Genomic DNA, 23105 nt, shown 5'->3' with positions numbered 1-23105 from the left:
AACAACTTTTTTCTAAAAAGGTTAAACCTGGTCAAGACTGTGAGCAGCTCATATCTACCTGTGTTCTTTAGACTTTAACGTCTGACTCACTTCCTGTATAGCAAAAAAAACTTCTCTCTCACCAACTTTCACTCACTCAGCTTTTTCACGAAGGAATTCCTGGAGTCGACTCCACGAGAAAGAGGCAGATTCGAGTCACTTGCTGCTAGAATATAACAATCAATATCTCGAAAAGATGACACAAGAATGACATGGTTAGATCTGGATTTACCTTCTCGGCGCCCCCTGGTGGTCACTACTAAGAACGTAGGCAGAAAACATCAGGAAAGAAACCACTAACTTGGCGAGTCTTTATTGACGGTACAAAAAACAAGTCACGGTCACACGGCACAGGACAGCTGGACGTCATGACCCTTAAATACGTCACGGGCACAACGAGGACATCGTATATTACGAAAAGGAGGGGTTTTCAGTTTTCAGGAAATCGACGACCTCACTGCTCGGCAATGGCACGCACGGACGTCCACAAAAGTAATACTTTATTCGTATATTTGTTTACTTTATATATGTAGTACTATACGGTACAATACTAGCCCCTCTACATTACATTTAAACATGTATATTTATATATATATCTTAAGTCAAATAAACAATAAATCCATTTAAAAAGAGCAGCGTTTTTTTTTAGAACAGTCTTAAAAGAAGATTTTTCTGCAAATTTTTGCGTTTAAATCACGATTAAATCATGATAACGGAGGCGGTTCTGTTAAGTCTTTGGTAAGTACTTTTTTTTAAATTATTTAAAACAAGATATAGCAATATATTTGTTAATATTTATGAGATGGTTTTAAATTGTATTTACAATAAATCAAATATTAAATTCGGGTTTTAATTCAATGTCTTTCTTGCTTGTTACATAACATTTAATCATTTATAATTCATCATTGTTTGTGATAAACTGTGGCATCTTACGAAAATAACAGTCAAGAATAAAGGTCGATAATTATAATAAAAAATAAAACAGTTATTCTCTTGCTCGTTTTCTACCGTCATGTTTTTCTAGCAAACCGAAGCTACGTTTTTGTCTAGTTTTCGTGGAAAGGGTCAGCGATTCACACTCACCATCGTAAAAGGTAAAACACACAACAATTTTCTTTTTTTTGTCGCCACTTTTTGAACGACGCCACCAAAATTTTTGCTTTTCGTGAAGACTTTTTTTTTCAAATAATAACCTTCATCTTGTAACGTTCAGACCACCAGCCAGTGTTGCAGCTGCGAAGACAAACAAACACGTTGGGGATGAAATCTTCGAAAATAAAAGCCACGTACCTCGAGCCTGAACTCACCGTGAACTGCCGAACTTCTCCGTTGTCCACCAGGTGGTGCTCTGACTCCGGAGTGATGGCGTAGGCGAGTCTCTGTCGACGGTAAAAAAAATCAAGATCAAACCAAAAAGATGGAGCGTCGAGTCGAGCGCTGGACTTACGTCGCAGAATTTCCCGGGCAGGATGCAGAGTTTGTAGATGGCGTAAAGAGGCACCATGGACATGGAGGAGATGGCGAGACACCATCCCACCATGTTGGCCCACGGAGGGAACGAGTACGAGCCGTAACTCGGGGGGTTGAAGGTGGCGAAGCTGACGACCACCATGAACTGAGAAGAACAAGATTTGATATAAACTCAACACATCCCATCGTTTTCTATTTAATCAGGAAGAATTGGCTACAGATACACACACATCAGTACAACATACACACACAAATTACACAAACGTATATACACGTATATCAGCAGGACATACACAGCATACAAACACATGAGCACGCATACGCACACAAAATGCACGTACACAAAATAAACACAAACCAGCTGAAATACAGACACACACATAAGCACGACATACACACACACAAATTACACACACGTCAGCACGACATACACACACAAGTTATACATAACACACGTAAGCAAGGCATACACACATACAAATTACACACACATCAGCACGACACACACATAACATACACTTCACTACGACATACATACACACAAATTACACACACATACGCACGACTACACACACACATATCACACACCTCAGCTTACATACACACACAAATTCACACACATACGCCGGCATACACACAAATTACACACACATACGCATGACATGCACAAACACTAATCACACACACATCAGCACGACCCACACACACAAATTATACACACATAAGCACGGCATACATGCGTACAAGTTACACACACATCAGCACGACATACACACACAGATTACACACACACACACATATCACACACATCAGCTTATATTCACACACATATGCCGGCATACACACACATAAGTGACACACACACAAATTACACACATAAGCACGATAAACACACACAAGCTGACACGCACAAACACATCAGCTAACATACACACACACAAATTCACACACATATGCCAGCATACACACAAATTACACACACATACGCATGACCTACACACACAAATTAAACAAGCATTAGCAGGACATACACACACATCAGCACGACATGCACACACACAAAATACACACACATCAGCACGACGTACACACAGAATTAACACACACAAATGACACAGACATCAGCAAGATATACACACACAGAAATGACACACACATCAGCACAACATATATATGATAGATTTCATTGAATTTTTATCAAATTGTTTCGACTGTTAGCATAACAGGCTTTAGCATCGTAGCGACAACAGTTAGCATCTATGCTAACAGTAACAATACTTGGACTCACCAGGAGGAAACAGGGACTGACGAACTTCCAGCACAACCTCCAGTACCAGCCGGGTCTGTGTCCGATCATCTCCTCGATGTCGTCGCTGAAGCGATCCACGCCTGCAAAACACACGCTCGGGAGTTTGAGAATCTACCAAAAAAAGCAGTTTTCAGATCCAAGTTGGGAGAGCGATTCCTCTGCCAGAGCGCAATTCGTCGGAGCCACATGTGGGAAAGTAAATCTGACCGTGGGTGAAAGGTTTCGGTCAGAACTTATGAGGACGAGAACACGTTTGATTTATCGGGCCTGCCAAGGTGAGCTCCCACCAAAGCAACTAGTGACCGGCCCTCCACTCGCCTCGGGCCTGGTTCGTGTCTGGCCTCGTGTGACTCTCTCTGGAATGAAAGGACGTCTTAACTGGAACCTCAAGAGACAGAAGTTCACATCCCTGACCTTTAGATTGTTTTCAGTCGCATCTCATGCCTGCAGGTGTTTCACCGAGTCCACCACGGACGGTTCCGGTACCGAGTATCCTTCATTTAAATACAGCTACAGTTAAACAATACACACTACTAAGATATCTTCTAAAATGTCAGTAAGCTACGAAGCTGCACCGTAAAGCCCATCAGTATGACTCTTCGTAGTATTACTCCAAGAGGCTTTGTGGTATTACTTTGTGAAGCTCCGTAGAATTACTGTTCTAGACTCGGTAGTCTTTCTCTGCAAGGCTTGGCAGTTTTACTCCATGAGCTTTTGTTATATTACTCTGAGGGGCTCCGTAGTATTACTCCGTGAGGCATCATAGAATTATGCCGCAAGGCTCGGTAGTATAACTCTTCAAGGCTCAGTAAAGAATACTCCACGCGGCTTGACAGTATTACTCCACAAAGCTGGGTAGTATTACTCGGCAAGGCTCCAAAGTATTACTCCACAAGGCTGGATAGTATTACTCCGCAAGGCTGGGTAGTATTACTCCGCAAGGCTCGAAAGTATTACTCCACAAGGCTCGATATTATTACTCCGCGAGACTGGGTAATACAACTCTGCCAGTCTCTGTAGTATTACTCTGCAAGGCTCGATAGTATTACTCGGGAAGGCTTTTTAGTATTACTCAGCAAGGCTCGATAGTATTACTCCGTGAGGCATCATAGAATTATGCCGCAAGGCTCGGTAGTATAACTCTTCAAGGCTCCGTAAAGAATACTCCACGCGGCTTGACAGTATTACTCCACAAAGCTGGGTAGTATTACTCCGCAAGGCTCCAAAGTATTACTCCACAGGCTGGATAGTATTACTCCGCAAGGCTGGGTAGTATTACTCCGTAAGGCTCGAAAGTATTACTCCACAAGGCTCGATATTATTACTCCGCAAGACTGGGTAATACAACTCTGCCAGTCTCTGTAGTATTACTCTGCAAGGCTCGATAGTATTACTCGGGAAGGCTTTTTAGTATTACTCAGCAAGGCTCGATAGTATTACTCCGTGAGGCATCATAGAATTATGCCTCAAGGCTCGGTAGTATAACTCTTCAAGGCTCCGTAAAGAATACTCCACGCGGCAGTATGACAGTATTACTCCACAAAGCTGGGTAGTATTACTCCGCAAGGCTCCAAAGTATTACTCCACAAGGCTGGATAGTATTACTCCGCAAGGCTGGGTAGTATTACTCCGCAAGGCTCGAAAGTATTACTCCACAAGGCTCGATATTATTACTCCGCGAGACTGGGTAATACAACTCTGCCAGTCTCTGTAGTATTACTCCGCAAGGCTCGATAGTGTAACTTCGCAAGGCTGGGTAGTATAACTCCGCAAGAGTGGGTAGTATTACTCTGCAAGGCTCGATAATATTACTACGCAAGGCTTGATAGTATTGCTCCGCAAGGCTGGGTAGTAGTACTCTGTAAGCTCGATAATATTACTCCGCAAAGCTGGGTAGTAGTACTCTGCAAGGCTGGGTAGTAGTACTCCGCAAGGCTGGGTAGTATTACTCCGCAAGGCTGGGTAGCAGTACTCTGCAAGGGTCGATTGTATTACTCTGCAAAGATTCAAAGTATTACTCCACAAGGCTCGATATTATTACTCCGCAAGACTGGGTAATACAACTCTGCCAGTCTCTGTAGTATTACTCTGCAAGGCTCGATAGTATTACTCGGCAAGGCTTGATAGTATTACTCAGCAAGGCTCGATAGTATTACTCCGCAAGGCTCGATAGTATAACTTCGCAAGGCTGGGTAGTATAACTCCGCAAGAGTGGGTAGTATTACTCTGCAAGGCTCGATAATATTACTACGCAAGGCTTGATAGTATTGCTCCGCAAGGCTGGGTAGTAGTACTATGTAAGCTCGATAATATTACTCCGCAAGGCTGGGTAGTAATACTCTGCAAGGCTGGGTAGTAGTACTCCGCAAGGCTGGGTAGTAGTACTCCGCAAGGCTGGGTAGTATTACTCCGCAAGGCTGGGTAGCAGTACTCTGCAAGGGTCGATTGTATTACTCTGCAAAGATTCAAAGTATTACTCCACAAGGCTCGAAAGAATTACTCCACAAGGCTGGGTAGTAGTACTCTGCAAGGCTCGATTGTATTACTCCGCAAGGATTCAAAGTATTACTTCGCTAGGCTCGATAGTACAGATGGTTCCGGTACAGAGCTTCCATCATTCTGACCCGTTTCATCCAGTCTTTCATGGACTCAAGTGGCAAAAGCCATTATCGGGAATCAAACCTTTTGGCCGCACGTCCTAATAGGAGAGCGAAGGCTGTCGGCACAACACATCTGCGCGGACGGATTTCTCATCACCGTCTTAATACAACCATCCTCATTGCTCGCCATGAAGACCAGAACTTCTCTCACCGTAGAACCAGGCGATGCCGATGGCTTCAATCAAGACCCCGAAGAGAATCGATGTCCCGGCAGCGTAGTGGTCCAGCAGCGTGAACACGTACATCCCACCCTGGAGTGAAGACCCATGTATGGAAGGAGATCAGAGCCACAATGTTAGTTAATGGTTGAATTTAACATTTTAAATGTTGAAAATTGAATTAATTTAAGAATGAAAGTGTTTGTTTTTAATTGCATTATTTTTTTATATTTCAATTTAATCATTTCTGTATTGAAAGGCTGAATTTTCTTTTATTTAATTATTTAATTTAATTATTTCTTTACTGAACGGTTGAATTTTCTTTTATTTAATTATTTAATTTAATTATTTCTTTACTGAACGGTTGAATTTTCTTTTATTTAATTATTTAATTTAATTATTTCTTTACTGAACGGTTGAATTTTCTTTTATTTAATTATTTAATTTAATTATTTCTTTACTGAACAGTTGAATTTTCTTTTTTTTTTAAAACTGAACTAGACAATTTGAATATTTTCAGAATAAATGGGTTTTCACCAATTTAAATAATCCCAACATCTTTTTCTAAATTCAATATTTTTTCAATTTTTAGCATTTTAAATTCAATACAAAACTTTATAATAGTGTCACCAGACATGACACCAAATGAGTACCGAGCCAATTGATCAAACATGATTGGCTAAAAATAGGCTCTCAATTTTATGTTGAATTTAAAAGGGTATGAATTAAACATTATGTATTTATGAACATTAATTTTAGAATTATTGGATTTAGAGTATCAAACTCTATGTGTAAAAAAATATATATGTATATATATATATATATATTAAAAATACTCCAAAAAAATACATTTTATTCAGTTATCAATGTTAAAAAACTATATATATATAAAAACTAATAGAAATAATTCAATTGTTAAATTCCATATTGTGATGCTTGACATACTTAGAGTTCCAGGTACATCATATTGAAGTATTACTCACGTTGGTGACGCAGAACAAGGAGATGAGGAAGGTGGAGCTGACGATGAAGAGGGTGAACAGTTCTCGGTGCTTGTGGAGGCATTTGAACTCGTCGATCAGCCCAGTGATGACGGACTCCATCCCGCCCATCTGGGTCCAAACACAAGAAGCTTGTTCGGCACCTTTTGGACTCGTTTTAGAATCGTAACATGATACACGTTTGAATCGGTAGTGATTGTTCAATAGGCAGACTAAGACATCAGCTTGGCTAAAAACCGAAAGTGTATTTATTTTTTTGCTTTTCTAAAAGGTATTTGAGCAGAATTATTGTTTTATTATTCATTAAAATATTTTGGAAACTATTATCCAGGAAATTGTAAACCCTTAAAGAAAACCCCCAAAATAAAGTAACAAAAATGATTCAAAACCACCTAAAAAAACATGTTTTGTTGTAAATTAAAAACATGTCCAAAATAATTAAGACTTTGTTTAAATTTATGGCGGTAATAATATGGGATGCAAAAATGTATAGAACTTTTCAATAATTTAATTTAATTTTTATTGATAATTTTAGCTAACATCTGTTAGTAAAATAAATCAAAATGTAGTTTAATTTAGATTTATAAACATTGTTAAGGTATTTTAGTGCAGCTAGTAACAAATACAGTGGTCACAGCATAGTTTTAAATAATTGAAATTTAATTTAATTTGACTACAAATAAAAAATATTTTCTTCACTCAACGTTCTAAACAGAGTTAATGTACCCGAGGATTGTTGTGGAGTCAAATTAATTCTTTTTTGTTTAAAAAAAAATGTTATGCCGTGTTTTTAAAGACACTTATTTTTTACTGGCACTCAACTTTATCTTATTTTGAAAGAGCAGGAAGTGTTTGTACTCACGGCACTGTCAATCCCCAAAGTCAGCAACATGATGAAGAAAATAACGGCCCAAACCGACGATCCAGGCAACGTCGCAATGGCTTCTGGGTAAATGACGAACACCAGCCCGGCACCTGGAGAAGGTTTTTCTTTGTTTATGTTTTTTTTTGTTGGGCAGGGGATATAAAGGTCAATTCCTAAAGGGGGATAAGTTCCTACCGTCTCTGGCGACCTTGTCCAGGTCCACGTTGTGCTTGTGCGACATGTACCCCAGGAAAGAGAAGACCACGAAGCCGCTGAAGAAGCTGGTGAGTGAGTTGATGGAGCTGGTGATGATGGCGTCCCTGCATCACAACCGAACAACAAAAGGAGTTTTTTTTTAGTTATCTTGAGTTATGTGTGTGTGATGAGAGCCCGTGATTGAAACCAGTAGAATATTCTAGTGAGTATTTTTCATTCTATATAAGGGGCACTTTGAATCCTTTAATGTCCTGAAAAATCAACATTTTACCGCAAAGCTGATTAGTATGACTCTTCAAGTATTAATCGCTTGAAAGGAGGGAAGTATTGCTGTGCAGAGCTTTGTAGTATTACCCCACGAAACTCAGTAGTATTACTCAACGAGGCTTTGAGGTATTACTTTGTGAAGCTCTGTAGAATTACTGTTCAAGAGTCTGTAGTCTTTCTCTGCAAAGCTTGTCAGTATTACTCAGTGAAAATAGGTAGTATTACTCCATAAGCTTTAGTAATATTGCTCTGCGAGGCTCTGTAGTATTACTTAATGAGGCATAATAGCATTACTCCGCGAGGCTCTGTAGTATAACTGCAAGGCACTGAAAAAATTACTCCACGGGGCTTGATAGTATAACTCCGCAAGGATCGGTAGTATTACTCTGCCAGGCTTGATAGTATTATTCTATGAGGCTTGATAGTATTACTCCACAAGGCTTGGCAGTATTACTCTGCAAGGCTTGATAGTATTACTCCATGAGGCTTGATAGTATTACTCCATGAGGCTTGATAGTATTACTCCATGAGGCTTGATGGTATTAATCTGTGAGGCTCGATAGTCTTGGTTTGCAAGGCTCAAAAGTATTACTCCGCAAGGCTTGAAAGTATTACTCCGCAAGGTTTGAAAGTATTATTCTGCAAGGCTTGATAGTATTACTCCATGAGGCTTGATAGTATTACTCCGCAAGGCTTGATAGTATAAATCTGCAAGGCTCAAAAGTATTACTCCGCAAGGCTTGAAAGTATTACTCTGCAAGGCTTGAACGTATTACTCCGCAAGGCTTGAAAGTATAACTCCCCAAGGCTTGAATGTATTACACCGCAAGGCTTAATGGTATTAATCTGCAAGGCTCAAAAGTATTACTCCGCAAGGCTTGAAAGTATTACTCTGCAAGGCTTGAAAGTATTACTCCGCAAGGCTTGAAAGTATAACTCCGCAAGGCTTGAATGTATTACACCGCAAGGCTTAATGGTATTAATCTGCAAGGCTCAAAAGTATTACTCCGCAAGGCTTGAAAGTATTACTCCGCAAGGCTTGAAAGTATTACTCCGCAAGGCTTGAAAGTATAACTCCGCAAGGCTTGAAGGTATTAAACCGCAAGGCTTAATGGTATTAATCTGCAAGGCTCAAAAGTATTACTCCGCAAGACTTGAAAGTATTACTCCGCAAGGCTTGAAAGTATTACTCCGCAAGGCTTGAAAGTATAACTCCGCAAGGCTTGAAAGTATAACTCCACAAGGCTTGAAAGTATTACTCCGCAAGGCTTAATGGTATTAATCTGTGAGGCCCGATAGTCTTGGTTTGCAAGGTTCGATAGTATTACTCTCGATGGCTTCATAATATTACTCCGTAGCTCCGTAGTATTAATCCACGAGGCTCGTCAATTTTCAAGACTATGGAATATAACTGCGAACATTGGTATTATCGATCGGCTTTGTAGTATTATTCTGTGAGGCTCCTCATTATTACTCTGTGAGGCCTTATACCACACCGTGGTAATGTTGCATCTTCAGTCCTGATGATCCCTGAAAACCTGCCATCTTTGTTATTGAACCCTGAGCTCAGCCCTGAAGCGACTCGATCACCTGTAGCAGTTGTTGCTGAACTTGTTGTAGCTGGAGAAGGCGATCAAGACGCCGAAGCCGACTCCCAGCGAGAAGCAGATCTGCGTGGCCGCCTCGATCCAGACCTGCGGAGCAACAGAGCGACACTTGTGTGAAGCGGCCAACAAAAGGCACAAGAGAGGGAAAAAAGCCATTATTAGGGATAATTGCAGGAAACTCATTCAACGGCAGCAGATGAAAGACGCCGCTGAATACGAGGGTAATTTGGCAAATTACTGCTCCATGCATCTATTTAATCTAATTCTGTGACTGTGGTTCACATTTCTGGATGGATCTGCTTTCTGGCTGCAGCTCCTCATAACTGAGGCGTTTAGAGTATTTACTCGACGGGTTATTCTTCTTATTTTGACGTGTGAGAAGTAAATGGAGTTGATCATTATAAATGTTTAAAAATACAGCCTTAATATAATGGTTTACAAGCTTCGGTGTTCTTAACATTATGACTATCATTTAACACAATATTCTAACATAATCCTTTGATCTATGTTCTTTATATTTGCACTTTGTCATCCCTTGCACTTTGTTCTATTTATTTGCACTTTGCTCTTTTTTTTGCACTTTGTTTTTGTTGTTTTATGAAACTATCATCTTCTGTGAACTGGAAACCCAATTTTCCTGAAGGAGATCTCCTCAGGGATTAATAAGGCAGAGGAATCTTAATCTAATCTAATCTATTTTCCTACAATAAAATCTCCTTTATAACACAAGACAATAAATACATTTTTTAAATTGACATAATGTTATGATTATTTATGATTATTTTTAATTCATTTTAAACTGTGTACTGGATCGAATCTATACAATGTGTTGAGAGTAAAGGTATATCTTATCTAATCTTGTTAATAATGTTGTGCGGCTTTTAAACAGGGCAATATTTAAAATAATAATAATAATTTAAAAAGATTATTTATAAAGCACCTTTCAGATATTCATTTCTCGAAAGATGCTTTACATAAATATTTTAAAAATAACATGATCGTCATCAAATGTATTCGCGAAAAAATAAATTAATATGAACAAACCAAGTTAATTGTTTTATTCAATATTTAAAACGTTTTTATTTAAACCTTATAATGGTCAGATTATAAATTTTATATATATATAGTTGTTGTTTTTTCCTAAAAATAAATATAAAAAAGAAACATTGTTATCATTAAATTACACAATTAAATTGAGAAAATAATATAATTTTTTCTAAATTTAATTACATATTTATTAATTTTATTTAAAAAAATGTAATGGGGGGGAAAAAATAAAAATATAATAAAAGAAGAACTTATTATTTACAAATAACGTCTATTTACTTACTTACAGTTCAAATACTTAAAATATTGTTATATTATATATATATATATATATATATATATATATATATATATATATGTTATTTTCTGGTTTAGCACACCTCAGGTTTAACTCTCACTTCATGAGGGCCAAATAGAAAAAGCAAAATTGTTGTATTTGGCCCCCGGGCCACACTTTTTCTGGGTCTGATTTGTGACTTCAAAGTCAGAAAGACACCAAAATAGACGCAGATATCATGAACTCAAGACAAAATATCACATAAACTCCTCGATGGTTTTGATTCCAAAAAGTCCCATTTGTGGGACGAAAATCCCTTCTGCAGTAAAACCCCTACATTTGTCCACGTGTCCCCGTCTCTCCTCCTACCTGCGCCTCACAGAGTCTCAGGAAGTCCACGGAGAGGTAAGCCTTAATACCATCGATGGCTCCGGGCAGAGTGACCCCCCGCAGGAGCAGCACAGTCAAGACCACGTAGGGCATGGTGGCCGTGATCCACACAACCTGCCGAGAAGAGACTTCAACTCAATGCAGATTCATGTGGACGGTTGAGAACGGTTCGCCCGACTCACTTTTCCAGACGTCTTGACTCCTTTCCACAGACTGAAGTACAGAAGCACGATGACCACGCCCAGGCAGGAGGTCAGCTGCCAGCGAGGAAGACCCAGGTTATCGATCCCGTTGCTTTCCTGGATGTGCAGAACTCCTCGTCTTGAAAAAGAAATAAAAACATTTTCATTATTCAGTTGAAATGTTTTCCCTGAAATCAACTCATGATTGAAAATAGTGTTTTTTAAAAACCTAGGGAGTTAAAAATAATGATTTATTTTGGTGTATTTGTGAGGAGTTGGAGCAGAACTTGAGCTGATCTGTGACTGAAATTACATGTCATTACTCCATTGAAGCAAACCTTCCCTCGCGGATGACTGGACTTAACCTGAGACCTGAGACCTGAGACCTGAACACATCCTGAGGACTTTAGCCTTGAATGTACATGAGTGAGTTTTACATTGATGTCAAATGTCTTTCACTAAATACAAGCCTATATTAAAATATATACATATATTAATGCTTGTTACATTTACACGTATTTACTATTTTTCTTTAGTGACAATTATTTATTCAACAAATATTATTTATCTATTTTTATTTAGATACAAGCACAACTTATTAATGCTCTCTGATGGTTTTCATTTACATTCTTCATTGGTTGTTATTGAATAAACTCACTTAGTTGAAAATTGTTTGATTATAGTTGAAAATTGTTTGATTATAGTTGAAAATTGTTGATTATAGTTGAAAATTGTTTGATTTTAGTTGAAAATTGTTTGATTATAGTTGAAAATTGTTTGATTATAGTTGAAAATTGTTTGATTATAGTTGAAAATAGTTTGATTATAGTTGAAAATAGTTTGATTATAGATGAAAATAGTTTGATTATAGTTGAAAATTGTTTGATTATAGATGAAAATAGTTTGATTATAGTTGAAAATTGTTTGATTATAGTTGAAAATTGTTTGATTATAGTTGAAAATTGTTTGATTATAGTTGAAAATAGTTTGATTATAGTTGAAAATAGTTTGATTATAGATGAAAATAGTTTGATTATAGTTGAAAATAGTTTGATTATAGATGAAAATAGTTTGATTATAGTTGAAAATTGTTTGATTATAGTTGAAAATTGTTTGATTATAGTTGATAATTGTTTGATTATAGTTGAAAATTGTTTGATTATAGTTAAAAATGTTTGATTATAGTTGAAAATTGTTTGATTATAATTGAAAATGTTTGATTAAAGATGAAAATTGTTTGATTATAGTTGAAAATTGTTTGATTATAGTTGAAAATTGTTTGATTATAGTTGAAAATTGTTTGATTATAGTTGATAATTGTTTGATTATAGTTGAAAATTGTTTGATTATAGTTGAAAATTGTTTGATTATAGTTAAAAATGTTTGATTATAGTTGAAAATTGTTTGATTATAATTGAAAATGTTTGATTAAAGATGAAAATTGTTTGATGATAGTTGAAAATTGTTTGATTAAAGTTGAAAAAAGTTGACAATTGTGTGCTGCCACCATAAATCATTGATTTGAGTGACGTATATGAATCTGATCGTAATTGTAGAAAATCATTTCGACGGCGGCGACAACTATCCGTTTCCAAGCCCGGGCGACAAAGGAAGGCGTGAGAGCGACTCACTCAAAGTACTCCTGAGCAGGCGTGGATTTATAAATGTCGCTGATGGAGCTGTTGTCCGCCCAGTCCGAGCAGTTGGGACTGTTCCAGGTGTTGTTGCAGTGAACCCAGGGCAGCTCGCTGGTGAAGGACGAGAAGAGGTAGAAGAGCGCCCAGGAGATGATCACGTTGTAGTAGAAGCCCACGTAGAGGGAGATAAGGATCACCGTGAAACCCACGCCTGGGAGAAAAAAATGTACATTAGTTCAGGATGTTTACTTCAACAAACAGGAAGTGATTCATGTCTCGTAAACAACGTTTTCTCGTCGAAAACCTGGCATTTAAAAACGCTCTTTGATTCTCCGTGGAAAAATCCACTGCCGGGAAAGGAAAAGGTTCCCCTGATTATCTCCTCATCTGCTCTTTCTGTCCATCACGAGCGGCGGCGTCCACTCCTCTCAAGTGAGATTGTTAACCTTTGCCAAGAGGCATGACCGCGACGCTGCCATATTGATTCCCCCGTCATAGCGTGCATGTGATATTTAACCGGTGGATCGGCGACGCCTCCAAATAAGCGGCGCGACCCGGACCCTGCTCAGCCTCGACCCGTCTTCACCAGGCATCGATCAGGAGAGGAAAAAATCAGCTCGTTGATCGGAAACGATGGCCGTCGATAGCATGTGTGCGAGTACTCTTGAGTGATTACAGTCGTTTGATGTAGTTGTTTGATTGTAGTTGAAAATTGTTTGATTGTAGTTGAAAATTGTTTGATTACAGTTGAAAATTGTTTGATTATAGTTGAAAATTGTTTGATTATAGTTAAAAATTGTTTGATTATAGTTGAAAATTGTTTGATTACAGTTGAAAATTGTTGGATTACAGTTGAAAATTGTTTGATTATAGTTAAAAATTGTTTGATTATAGTTGAAAATTGTTTGATTATAGTTAAAAATTGTTTGATTACAGTTGAAAATTGTTTGATTACAGTTGAAAATTGTTTGATTATAGTTGAAAATTGTTTGATTATAGATGAAAATTGTTTGTTTATAGTTGAAAATTGTTTGATTATAGATGAAAATTGTTTGTTTACAGTTGAAAATTGTTTGATAATAGTTGAAAATTGTTTGTTGATAATAGTTGAAAATTGTTTGTTTACAGTTGAAAATTGTTTGATTATAGTTGAAAATTGTTTGATTATAGATGAAAATTGTTTGATTATAGTTGAAAATTGTTTGATTGTAGTTGAAAATTGTTTGATTATAGTTGAAAATTGTTTGATTTAAGTTGAAAATTGTTTGATTATAGTTGAAAATTGTTTGATTATAGTTGAAAATTGTTTGATTACAGTTGAAAATTGTTGGATTACAGTTGAAAATTGTTTGATTATAGTTGAAAATTGTTTGATTATAGTTGAAAATTGTTTGATTATAGTTGAAAATTGTTGGATTATAGTTGAAAATTGTTTGATTATAGTTGAAAATTGTTTCATTTTAGTTGAAAATTGTTTTATTATAGTTCAAGATTGTTTGACTACAGTTGAAAATTGTTTGATTATAGTTGAAAATTGTTTGATTATAGTTGAAAATTGTTTGATTATAGTTGAAAATTGTTTCATTTTAGTTGAAAATTGTTTTATTATAGTTCAAGATTGTTTGATTATAGTTGAAAGTTGTTTGATTATAATTGAAAATTGTTTGATTATAGTTGAAAATTGTTTGATTATAGTTGAAAATTGTTTGATTATAGTTGAAAATTGTTGGATTACAGTTGAAAATTGTTTGATTATAGTTGAAAATTGTTGGATTATAGTTGAAAATTGTTTGATTATAGTTGAAAATTGTTGGATTACAGTTGAAAATTGTTTGATTATAGTTGAAAATTGTTGGATTACAGTTGAAAATTGTTTGATTATAGTTGAAAATTGTTTGATTACAGTTGAAAATTGTTGGATTACAGTTGAAAATTGTTTGATTATAGTTGAAAATTGTTTGATTATAGTTGAAAATTGTTTGATTATAGTTGAAAATTGTTGGATTATAGTTGAAAATTGTTTGATTATAGTTGAAAATTGTTTGATTATAGTTGAAAATTGTTTCATTTTAGTTGAAAATTGTTTTATTATAGTTCAAGATTGTTTGACTACAGTTGAAAATTGTTTGATTATAGTTGAAAATTGTTTGATTATAGTTGAAAATTGTTTGATTATAGTTGAAAATTGTTTCATTTTAGTTGAAAATTGTTTTATTATAGTTCAAGATTGTTTGATTATAGTTGAAAGTTGTTTGATTATAATTGAAAATTGTTTGATTATAGTTGAAAATTGTTTGATTATAGTTGAAAATTGTTTGATTATAGTTGAAAATTGTTGGATTACAGTTGAAAATTGTTTGATTATAGTTGAAAATTGTTGGATTATAGTTGAAAATTGTTTGATTATAGTTGAAAATTGTTGGATTACAGTTGAAAATTGTTTGATTATAGTTGAAAATTGTTTGATTACAGTTGAAAATTGTTGGATTACAGTTGAAAATTGTTTGATTATAGTTGAAAATTGTTGGATTATAGTTGAAAATTGTTTCATTTTAGTTGAAAATTGTTTCATTTTAGTTGAAAATTGTTTGATTATAGTTGAAAATTGTTTGATTTTAGTTGAAAATTGTTTCATTTTAGTTGAAAATTGTTTGATTACAGGCGGCGCGATGCATCCGTGGACACCTCCGACCCGGACCCTGCTCAGCCTCGCCCCATCTTCACGATGCATCGATCCGGAAAAAATCAGCTCGTTGATCGGAACGATGGCCGTCAATAGGTGCATGTGTGTGTGTACTCTTGAGTGATTACAGTCGTCCAGGGCTGACGGACGGCGACAGAACCGTGTGATTAGAACGCCAGGGTTTCTCTGTGACCACCTGACAGACGCCGTGAAGGCACCGTGGGTAACTTTCAGAGGACGTTATGAAAAAGGATCTAAAGGACACAAACTGTGGAGCAGATGGTTCCGCTTGTCATCTTCTGCTGCCGTCGCAATGCATTGTGGGTTTAAGATCTCGTTACACGTCTTATACACGCGTCGAAAATATGAAAAGCCTCCCGAGAATTTAAATAACTGACAAGATTTACGAATAATTTAAATGTTTTTTTTTTTTTTTAACCAAGATGATGTTATTCCTGTATCTATTGTTGGCATCTGCCAACATTACATTTTTCAAACAAATCCCACAAAAAACAAACTGTATTTCAACTTTTAAATTTTTTAAAACTATTGAAAGTGACATTTAAGAGGCACGTAAATGTAAATAAGCTTGTCCGCCATTTTGCTGCTTAAAAAGGAAAAATCAGGAAAAGTGTCTGAATAAATGTCACATTTTTTTAGTTTTTGGAATAACCATCTGGATCCACAAAATCGTTTAAAGAATGAGTCACTGTCTATAGGCAAAAACCTAAAGAATGAGGCATGCTAGCCGTGTTGCAACTAAAAACAAATTCAGGAAACGTTCTAAATTAAATGTTACATTTTGTGGGTTTTCTGAATTACCATCTGGATCTTCAAAATCCCTGAAATTCAACCTTTAAATGTTACTATTTAAAAAACTTTTCAAATGAAATTTTAGAGGCAGGAACGTTAAAATAACTAATGTTGTTCGCAATCTTGCTGTTTTAAAAAGAAAAACCAGGAAAAGTGTCACATTTGGTGGGCGTTCTGAATTACCATCTGGATCTTCAAAATATTTTGAAGGATGAGTCACAGTCTAGAGACAAAGACCCCAAAAAAATGTTTACTGTGTTGCAGCTTAAAACTAATTTCAGGAAACGCTAAAAATTAAATCTTACATTTTGTGGGTTTTCTAGATTACAATCTGGATCCACAAAACATTATGAAGGATGAGTCACAGTTCAAAGGCAAACACCTAACAAAAATCAGGGATGTTAGCCGTGTTGCAGCTAAAAACTAATTTTAAGAAATGTTGCAAATGAAATGTTACATTGTGTCGGTTTTCTGGATTACCATCTGGATCCACAAAACATTTTGAAGGATGAGTCACAGTCCAAAGGCAAACACCTAAAAAGAATTAGGCATGTAAGACATGTTGCAGCTAAAAACAAATTTAAGGATAGCTCGAAATGAAATGTTACACTTTGTGGGTTTTCTGGAAAACCATCTGGATCTACAAACATTTTGAAGGATAAGTCTTAGTGTAGAGGCAAAAACCTAAAAAGAATGAGGCATGTTAGCCGTGTTGCAGCTTAAAAACAAATTCAGAAAGCTTTGGAAATTAAATGTTATATTTTGTGGGTTTACTGGATTACCATCTGGATCTTCAAAATATTTTGAAGGATGAGTCACAGTCTAGAGGCAAATACCTAACAAAAATTAGGAATGTTAGCCGTGTTGCAGCTTAAAACAAATTTCAGGAAACGCTAAAAATTAAATGTTACATTGTGTCCGTTTTCTGGTTTACCATCTGGATCTACAAAACATTATGAAGGATGATTCACAGTCCAAAGGCAAACACCTAAAAATAATTAGGCATGTAAGACATGTTGCAGCTAAAAACAAATTTAAGGATAGCTCGAAATGAAATGTTACACTTTGTGGGTTTTCTGGAAAACCATCTGGATCTACAAACATTTTGAAGGATAAGTCTTAGTGTAGAGGCAAAAACCTAAAAAGAATGAGGCATGTTAGCCGTGTTGCAGCTTAAAAACAAATTCAGGAAGCTTTGGAAATTAAATGTTACATTTTGTGGGTTTTCTTGATAACCATCTGGATCTACAAAATATTTTGAAGGATGAGTCACAGTCCAAAGTCAAACACCTAAAAAGAATTAGGCATGTTAGCCGCGTTGCAGCTAAAAACTAATTTCAGGAAAAGTTTGTAATGAAATTATATATTTTGTTGGTTTTCTGGATTACCATATGGATCCCCAAAATATTTTGAAGGATGAGTCACAGTAAAAACCTAACAAGAACTAGACAAAACAATTATAATACAACTGTACTTTGTGACATCTTCATTTTATAAACCGCGGCTCACTGTTAGCATTTAAAGTTAAAGAACGAGAGCAAATTCCAGCGTCAAAAGTGAGACGACAAATTAAATTGTGGGTAAAAAAAGTCGATATTTGTGCGACTCTTAACACAACTTTAAGCACGAACAAGAATGGATTTGTGCGTCTCTATTAGCGTGTGATTGACAACCCCTTTAACTTAAATCATCGATGTGTTCGGTCGAGTGTCCTCCGGAGTTCCCCGTCGATGTTCCGGACTCTTAACAGCCCAATTTTCCTTCCATTTGACAAAAAAACGTGACGTTCTCAGAAGATAAACAATGGCTGTCGCCGGAATAATCAAAACACTCCGACAGGGAGACAAAAGCCGGCCGAGGGCGGGACGAGGGAAGTGGGCAGCGGCAGGGTTTAGAAGAAACTTGAAGGATAAAGAACGAGTTCCTACCTTTGAATATGGGACAGATCTTCCAGACTCCTGCTGCTCCTTCTCGGTTGTACTGACCCAGAGCCAGCTCCATGTAGAACAGGGGCATCCCAGCGATGACCATGAAGAAGAGGTACGGGACCAGGAAGGCTCCTGGAGACACCAGAAGATACTAGATATTAGGAATACTGTGCCCAGTGGTAGTAAACCTTGAATTCAATAATAAGACCATAAGTAATACAATTGAAAGTACAACCATTTCATAACATTTTGGTGGTAAAATTCAATTTTATAGAAGCAGAAAACTAACAAGAACTAGACTTGTTAGCTAATGCTTAAAGAAATGCTAGCCATTGTCACTGGCAGTTAGGGGGGTGAGAAATATCGATACAACGATATTTCACCGTAGTTTTTGAACGATACTAAATCGATATTAACCCTTGTGTTGTCTCTGGGTCAAGGTGACCCGAAGGCCGGAAAACAAATATGTTTGAGGTATCCCTTGTGTTGCCTCTGGCTCAAGGTGACCCAAAGGACAGAAAACAATTGTGCTTGTGGTATCCCCTGTGTTGCCCCTGGGTCAGGGTTACCCCGAAGGACAGAAAACGAATGTGTTTGTGGCATCTCTTATGTTCTCTCAGGGTCAAGGTGACCCGAAGGCCGGGAAAACAAATGTGTATGAGGTATCCCTTCTGTTGCCTCTGGGTAAAGATGACCCCGAAAGACAGAAGACGAATGGGTTTGTTGGATCCCTTGTGTTGTCACTTGGTCCCTGAGATAACTTGAAGGTTAAACAGCACCATGTCTTTTTGCTTTATTTATTTCCACAAAATCAATAACACTATTTTAGATTTTTTTGTTTTGTTTACATTTCAATAAAGTGTGTATAGAATTCATAAAAAATGATTTTTATATCCAATTAACATGCAATGATTCACAGCGTTTGTTCATTTTTGTGTTGCAATTCAACTTCCGGGCGCTCGTTGGCGGCAGTCTTCAACAGCTAAAGGTACAATGAAATCCCCTGATATTCTGGTGATGACTGAGGACGAGAGGATACAGTCGACTGCAGTAGCTCTCTTTGCAGTTACAACTTCGTCAAAAGTCACGACACACCAGAGTCAAGTACTCCACAATACTACGAATATATCCTTGTTCCTACAGTGTCACTAAATATAATATTGTTGACCCTGTATCGTGATACGTATCGAATCGCCAGATTCTTGCCAGTAAACACCCTTTAGGAAATATGAATACAATTTATTTTTAACTTATTCTTCATCACTGATGTAAGAAACATTCAGATTTTCAGACCTTTTTTTGACGAGTTGGGAGAAAAATACCATCTCAAGGTGAAGGACAGAAAACAAATGGGTATGAGGTATCCCTTCTGTTGCCTCTAGGTTAAGGTGACCCCGAAGGACAGAAAACTAATGTGTTTGTCAAATCCCTTGTGTTGTCACTTGGTCAAGGTCAACGACCGCCACCACTGCTTATGTATTAATGGAAGCCAGGGAGGTCGTTCATCTTGACCCTGAGATAACTTGAAGGTTAAACAGCACCATGTCTTTTTGCTTTATTTATTTTCATAAAATCAATAATAATATTTTATATTTAAAAAAATAAAATAGTTAAAATTTCCATAAAGTGTGTATAGAAGTAAAAAAAAAGATTTTAATATACAATTAACCTGCAACTATTCACAACTTATTCTTCATCACTGATGTAAGAAACCTTCGGGTTTTTCAAACATTTTTTTTGACGAGTTGTGAGAAAAATACCATCTCAAGAACTTCCTAAAATATATATATATATATATATATATATATATATATATATATCTCAATGCAATCCTCACTGCCGGCACCATTTTACAGTAGTTATGCTGCAGGAGCAGGGTTTTTTCTCCAATAGCTTTTGAGTGTTCATGACCTTCGGGATCATAACTACTGATACAAATGGGACTAACGTGTGTTTATAAACAAGCTAAGAGGCTAATAACTAGGATGCTAACTGCTATTAGCGCGTTATGCTACCTATTCTAAAAAACATAGTTTTTTTTGGTATTTTTTTTACAGTTTAAAGAACGTCAAGAACCTTCTACCAGTGGCCGACACGTCGGTAGTTTGAATTCAAACGCATGTTTATTTGAAAGACAAGCTTGTCTTTCGAGAGCTCCGGCGTCCGTCAGCGGCTCTGATGGCTGTTATTTAGCGAGGCAGCTCCAGCTCTATGGTAAACAGCTGTAATTAGCGATTGTTGTCCATAATCTATTCGCAGCAGCTGCGGTGGTTTCTCTCCTAGTTTTGATCTCGGGGATGGGGGGTAAAAAGGGGCTTGAAAAAAAACCTGAGAAGGAAAACGCACACCTGGACACCATGTGTTCTACATCAGAAGGTGTGACCGACCTCCTCCGTTCTTGTAGCAGAGGTAAGGGAACCTCCAGACGTTGGCCAGGTCCACGGCGAACCCGATGACGGAGAGAAGGAAGTCGATCTTCTTCCCCCAGGTCTCGCGCTCGGCCTCCCCGCTGAGGGTGGTCTGCGGGGGGACCACCAGCGTGCTGGAGGTGAACTGGACCCCGTTTTGCTCCTTCACCAGGATCAGCTCCACCTGAGGAACGAAGAGGGAACCAGGGCGCTCAGACGGCAGAAGCGTTCGGGACCCCCGAGATTCTCCATCTCACCTCTTTGGGGCCCATGGTGCCCGAGCTGGGCTTTTCCGGGGCTCCGACGAAGGACATGATCTCCGTCGGCTCAGGTCTTCTGGGGGGAGATGATTGTGGCTCTGGGAGGAACACGCAGCAGCTGGAAGATGAGATTCAAGCAATAAAAGAAATTAAATCCTGCACAGAAGGAGAAAGAAAAAAGATTGAAAGACAATAATCGTTTGTTTTTTTTACATGTATTATTCATCCAATTTAAAAGGCTATAAAATAACTTCTTTTAATAGCATTTTTATGTTTTTTAATAATAATAAAAAATGTGTGTGTGAATTAAAGAGGAGAAGGCGGATGTTTGTTCAGAATTAAGTACAAACATATATTTAAAAGTATTTATTTGAATTTTACAAGTGTTTTTTAACCTTAAAAACGAAACAGATAAAAAACATGATTTTAAAAGGATGTAAATATTAAAATGACTACCGATATAAATAATGGATGATAAAAGAAATAATGATAATTTTGAATATAATATAATTAAAAATATTTTAAAAAAACGACAGGAGAAAGTGGAGATAATATTTATATTTTATCATTTATAAATAATTTTTAAACACCGTTACAAGAAACATTGATGATAAATATCACTTTATTTGTGAATTTAATTACAGTAAATATAATAAAAATATATATTTTTTATTTATTTATTCTTGTTTACAAGTAAATCGTTTTATTTAATAAGACTTATATAATAACCTAAACAAAATAATATTGCCTCATTATTAACATAAACAAATATAACAAAAAATAGATAATTATAAGTATAAAAACATGATTAACATAAAAAATACATACTAATTAATTTAAACATACAGAATATTAAAAAACAATCATGTTATATTTGATTGATTATTTTTTACAATATAAAGATCAAAACATTAAAAGGTTGAAATGATTGATAAACAAAAGTTAGGAAATCATGACGTAAATAATAAAACATCGTTTGATAAAATATTGATAATAATTATCATTATATGTATGAGTAGAAATTTAATAACAAAACAAAATTTTCTGTAAGAAAACATTTTGGATGGAATAAAAAGATTTAGATTATTTTATTGTCATTTAAAAATCACTTTAAAGAAAAGAAGAACAGAAAAGATTTTTAAAAAACGTCGCATCGAAGAACAAAACTCACCTTTACAGACGGACAGGTGAAAATTTTTCACTCCAGATTCGATCCAGTCGAGCCTTTCGTGAAACTAAGCATCTTCTCCCTTCTGCAAAGTTGGACCTCGGACAGGAAAGAAGACGGCGGGAGCAGAGATGTGACCAAAATAAAACAGCAGGAAAGTGTCAAGAGAGAGAGAGGAAGTGGTCGCAGAGAAGCCTCACACTCCTGCTGTGTGGCAGTGACACACACACACACTCACTCACTCACCCACACACACACTTGCAGAGCTGAGGAGCTGGTGGTCTGCTGAGGTCCGTCGGTGGGACCACCCTTGAAATATGGGCGACGATACACCTCCCCGAACACTTCTCTCTCCTCCCTCCTTTTTCTCCGGTTCCTCCTCTCCGTCCATCTCTCTGTTGTGAGATGTTGATAATAAAAAACTGTTAAAGAACACTTTAAGATGAAGAAACTGCAAGAAAAAAAGAGAAAATGTGGTTTATTTTGTGCAAAAAGTGTTAAATTAAATGATTTTATTATTATAATATATAATTAAATCGTATTTTCCAAGGCTAGAGGTTACAAGCAAAGGTTATAGGAAAGCTATAGACTACAGCTATAGTATAGAGTTTCCAATAACTCTACTATTGCTATAGTACAGAGTTTACAAATAACTCTATACTATAGAAAATAACATTTGGTAAAAGTAATTCTTAAGAAATACTTCCGATTAAAGATTTG

General features: G+C 36.6%; 1 protein-coding gene across 1 annotated transcript; it reads right to left on the bottom strand.

The window, feature by feature from the left end:
* Positions 1 to 336: 336 nt before the first annotated feature.
* On the bottom strand, positions 337 to 22658 carry slc6a3 (solute carrier family 6 member 3). Its single transcript, XM_087779011.1, has 16 exons — positions 22389 to 22658; positions 21215 to 21335; positions 20937 to 21141; positions 18550 to 18681; positions 13120 to 13336; positions 11489 to 11627; positions 11286 to 11420; positions 9576 to 9679; positions 7698 to 7822; positions 7500 to 7612; positions 6620 to 6748; positions 5630 to 5729; positions 2798 to 2898; positions 1487 to 1654; positions 1347 to 1418; positions 337 to 1272 (listed from the first exon to the last, which is right to left on the bottom strand). The coding sequence occupies exons 2-16, from the start codon at positions 21269 to 21271 to the stop codon at positions 1249 to 1251; spliced, it is 1821 nt and encodes a 606-aa protein (XP_087635137.1). The 5' UTR covers positions 21272 to 21335; positions 22389 to 22658; the 3' UTR covers positions 337 to 1248.
* Between the last annotated feature and the right edge of the window lie 447 nt (positions 22659 to 23105).

The sequence above is a fragment of the Callionymus lyra genome, chromosome 17 (genome assembly GCF_982586985.1).
Source record: "Callionymus lyra chromosome 17, fCalLyr1.hap1.1, whole genome shotgun sequence".
NCBI classification, from domain to species: Eukaryota; Metazoa; Chordata; class Actinopteri; order Syngnathiformes; family Callionymidae; genus Callionymus; species Callionymus lyra.
This window is presented reverse-complemented; position numbering and strand designations above follow the sequence as displayed.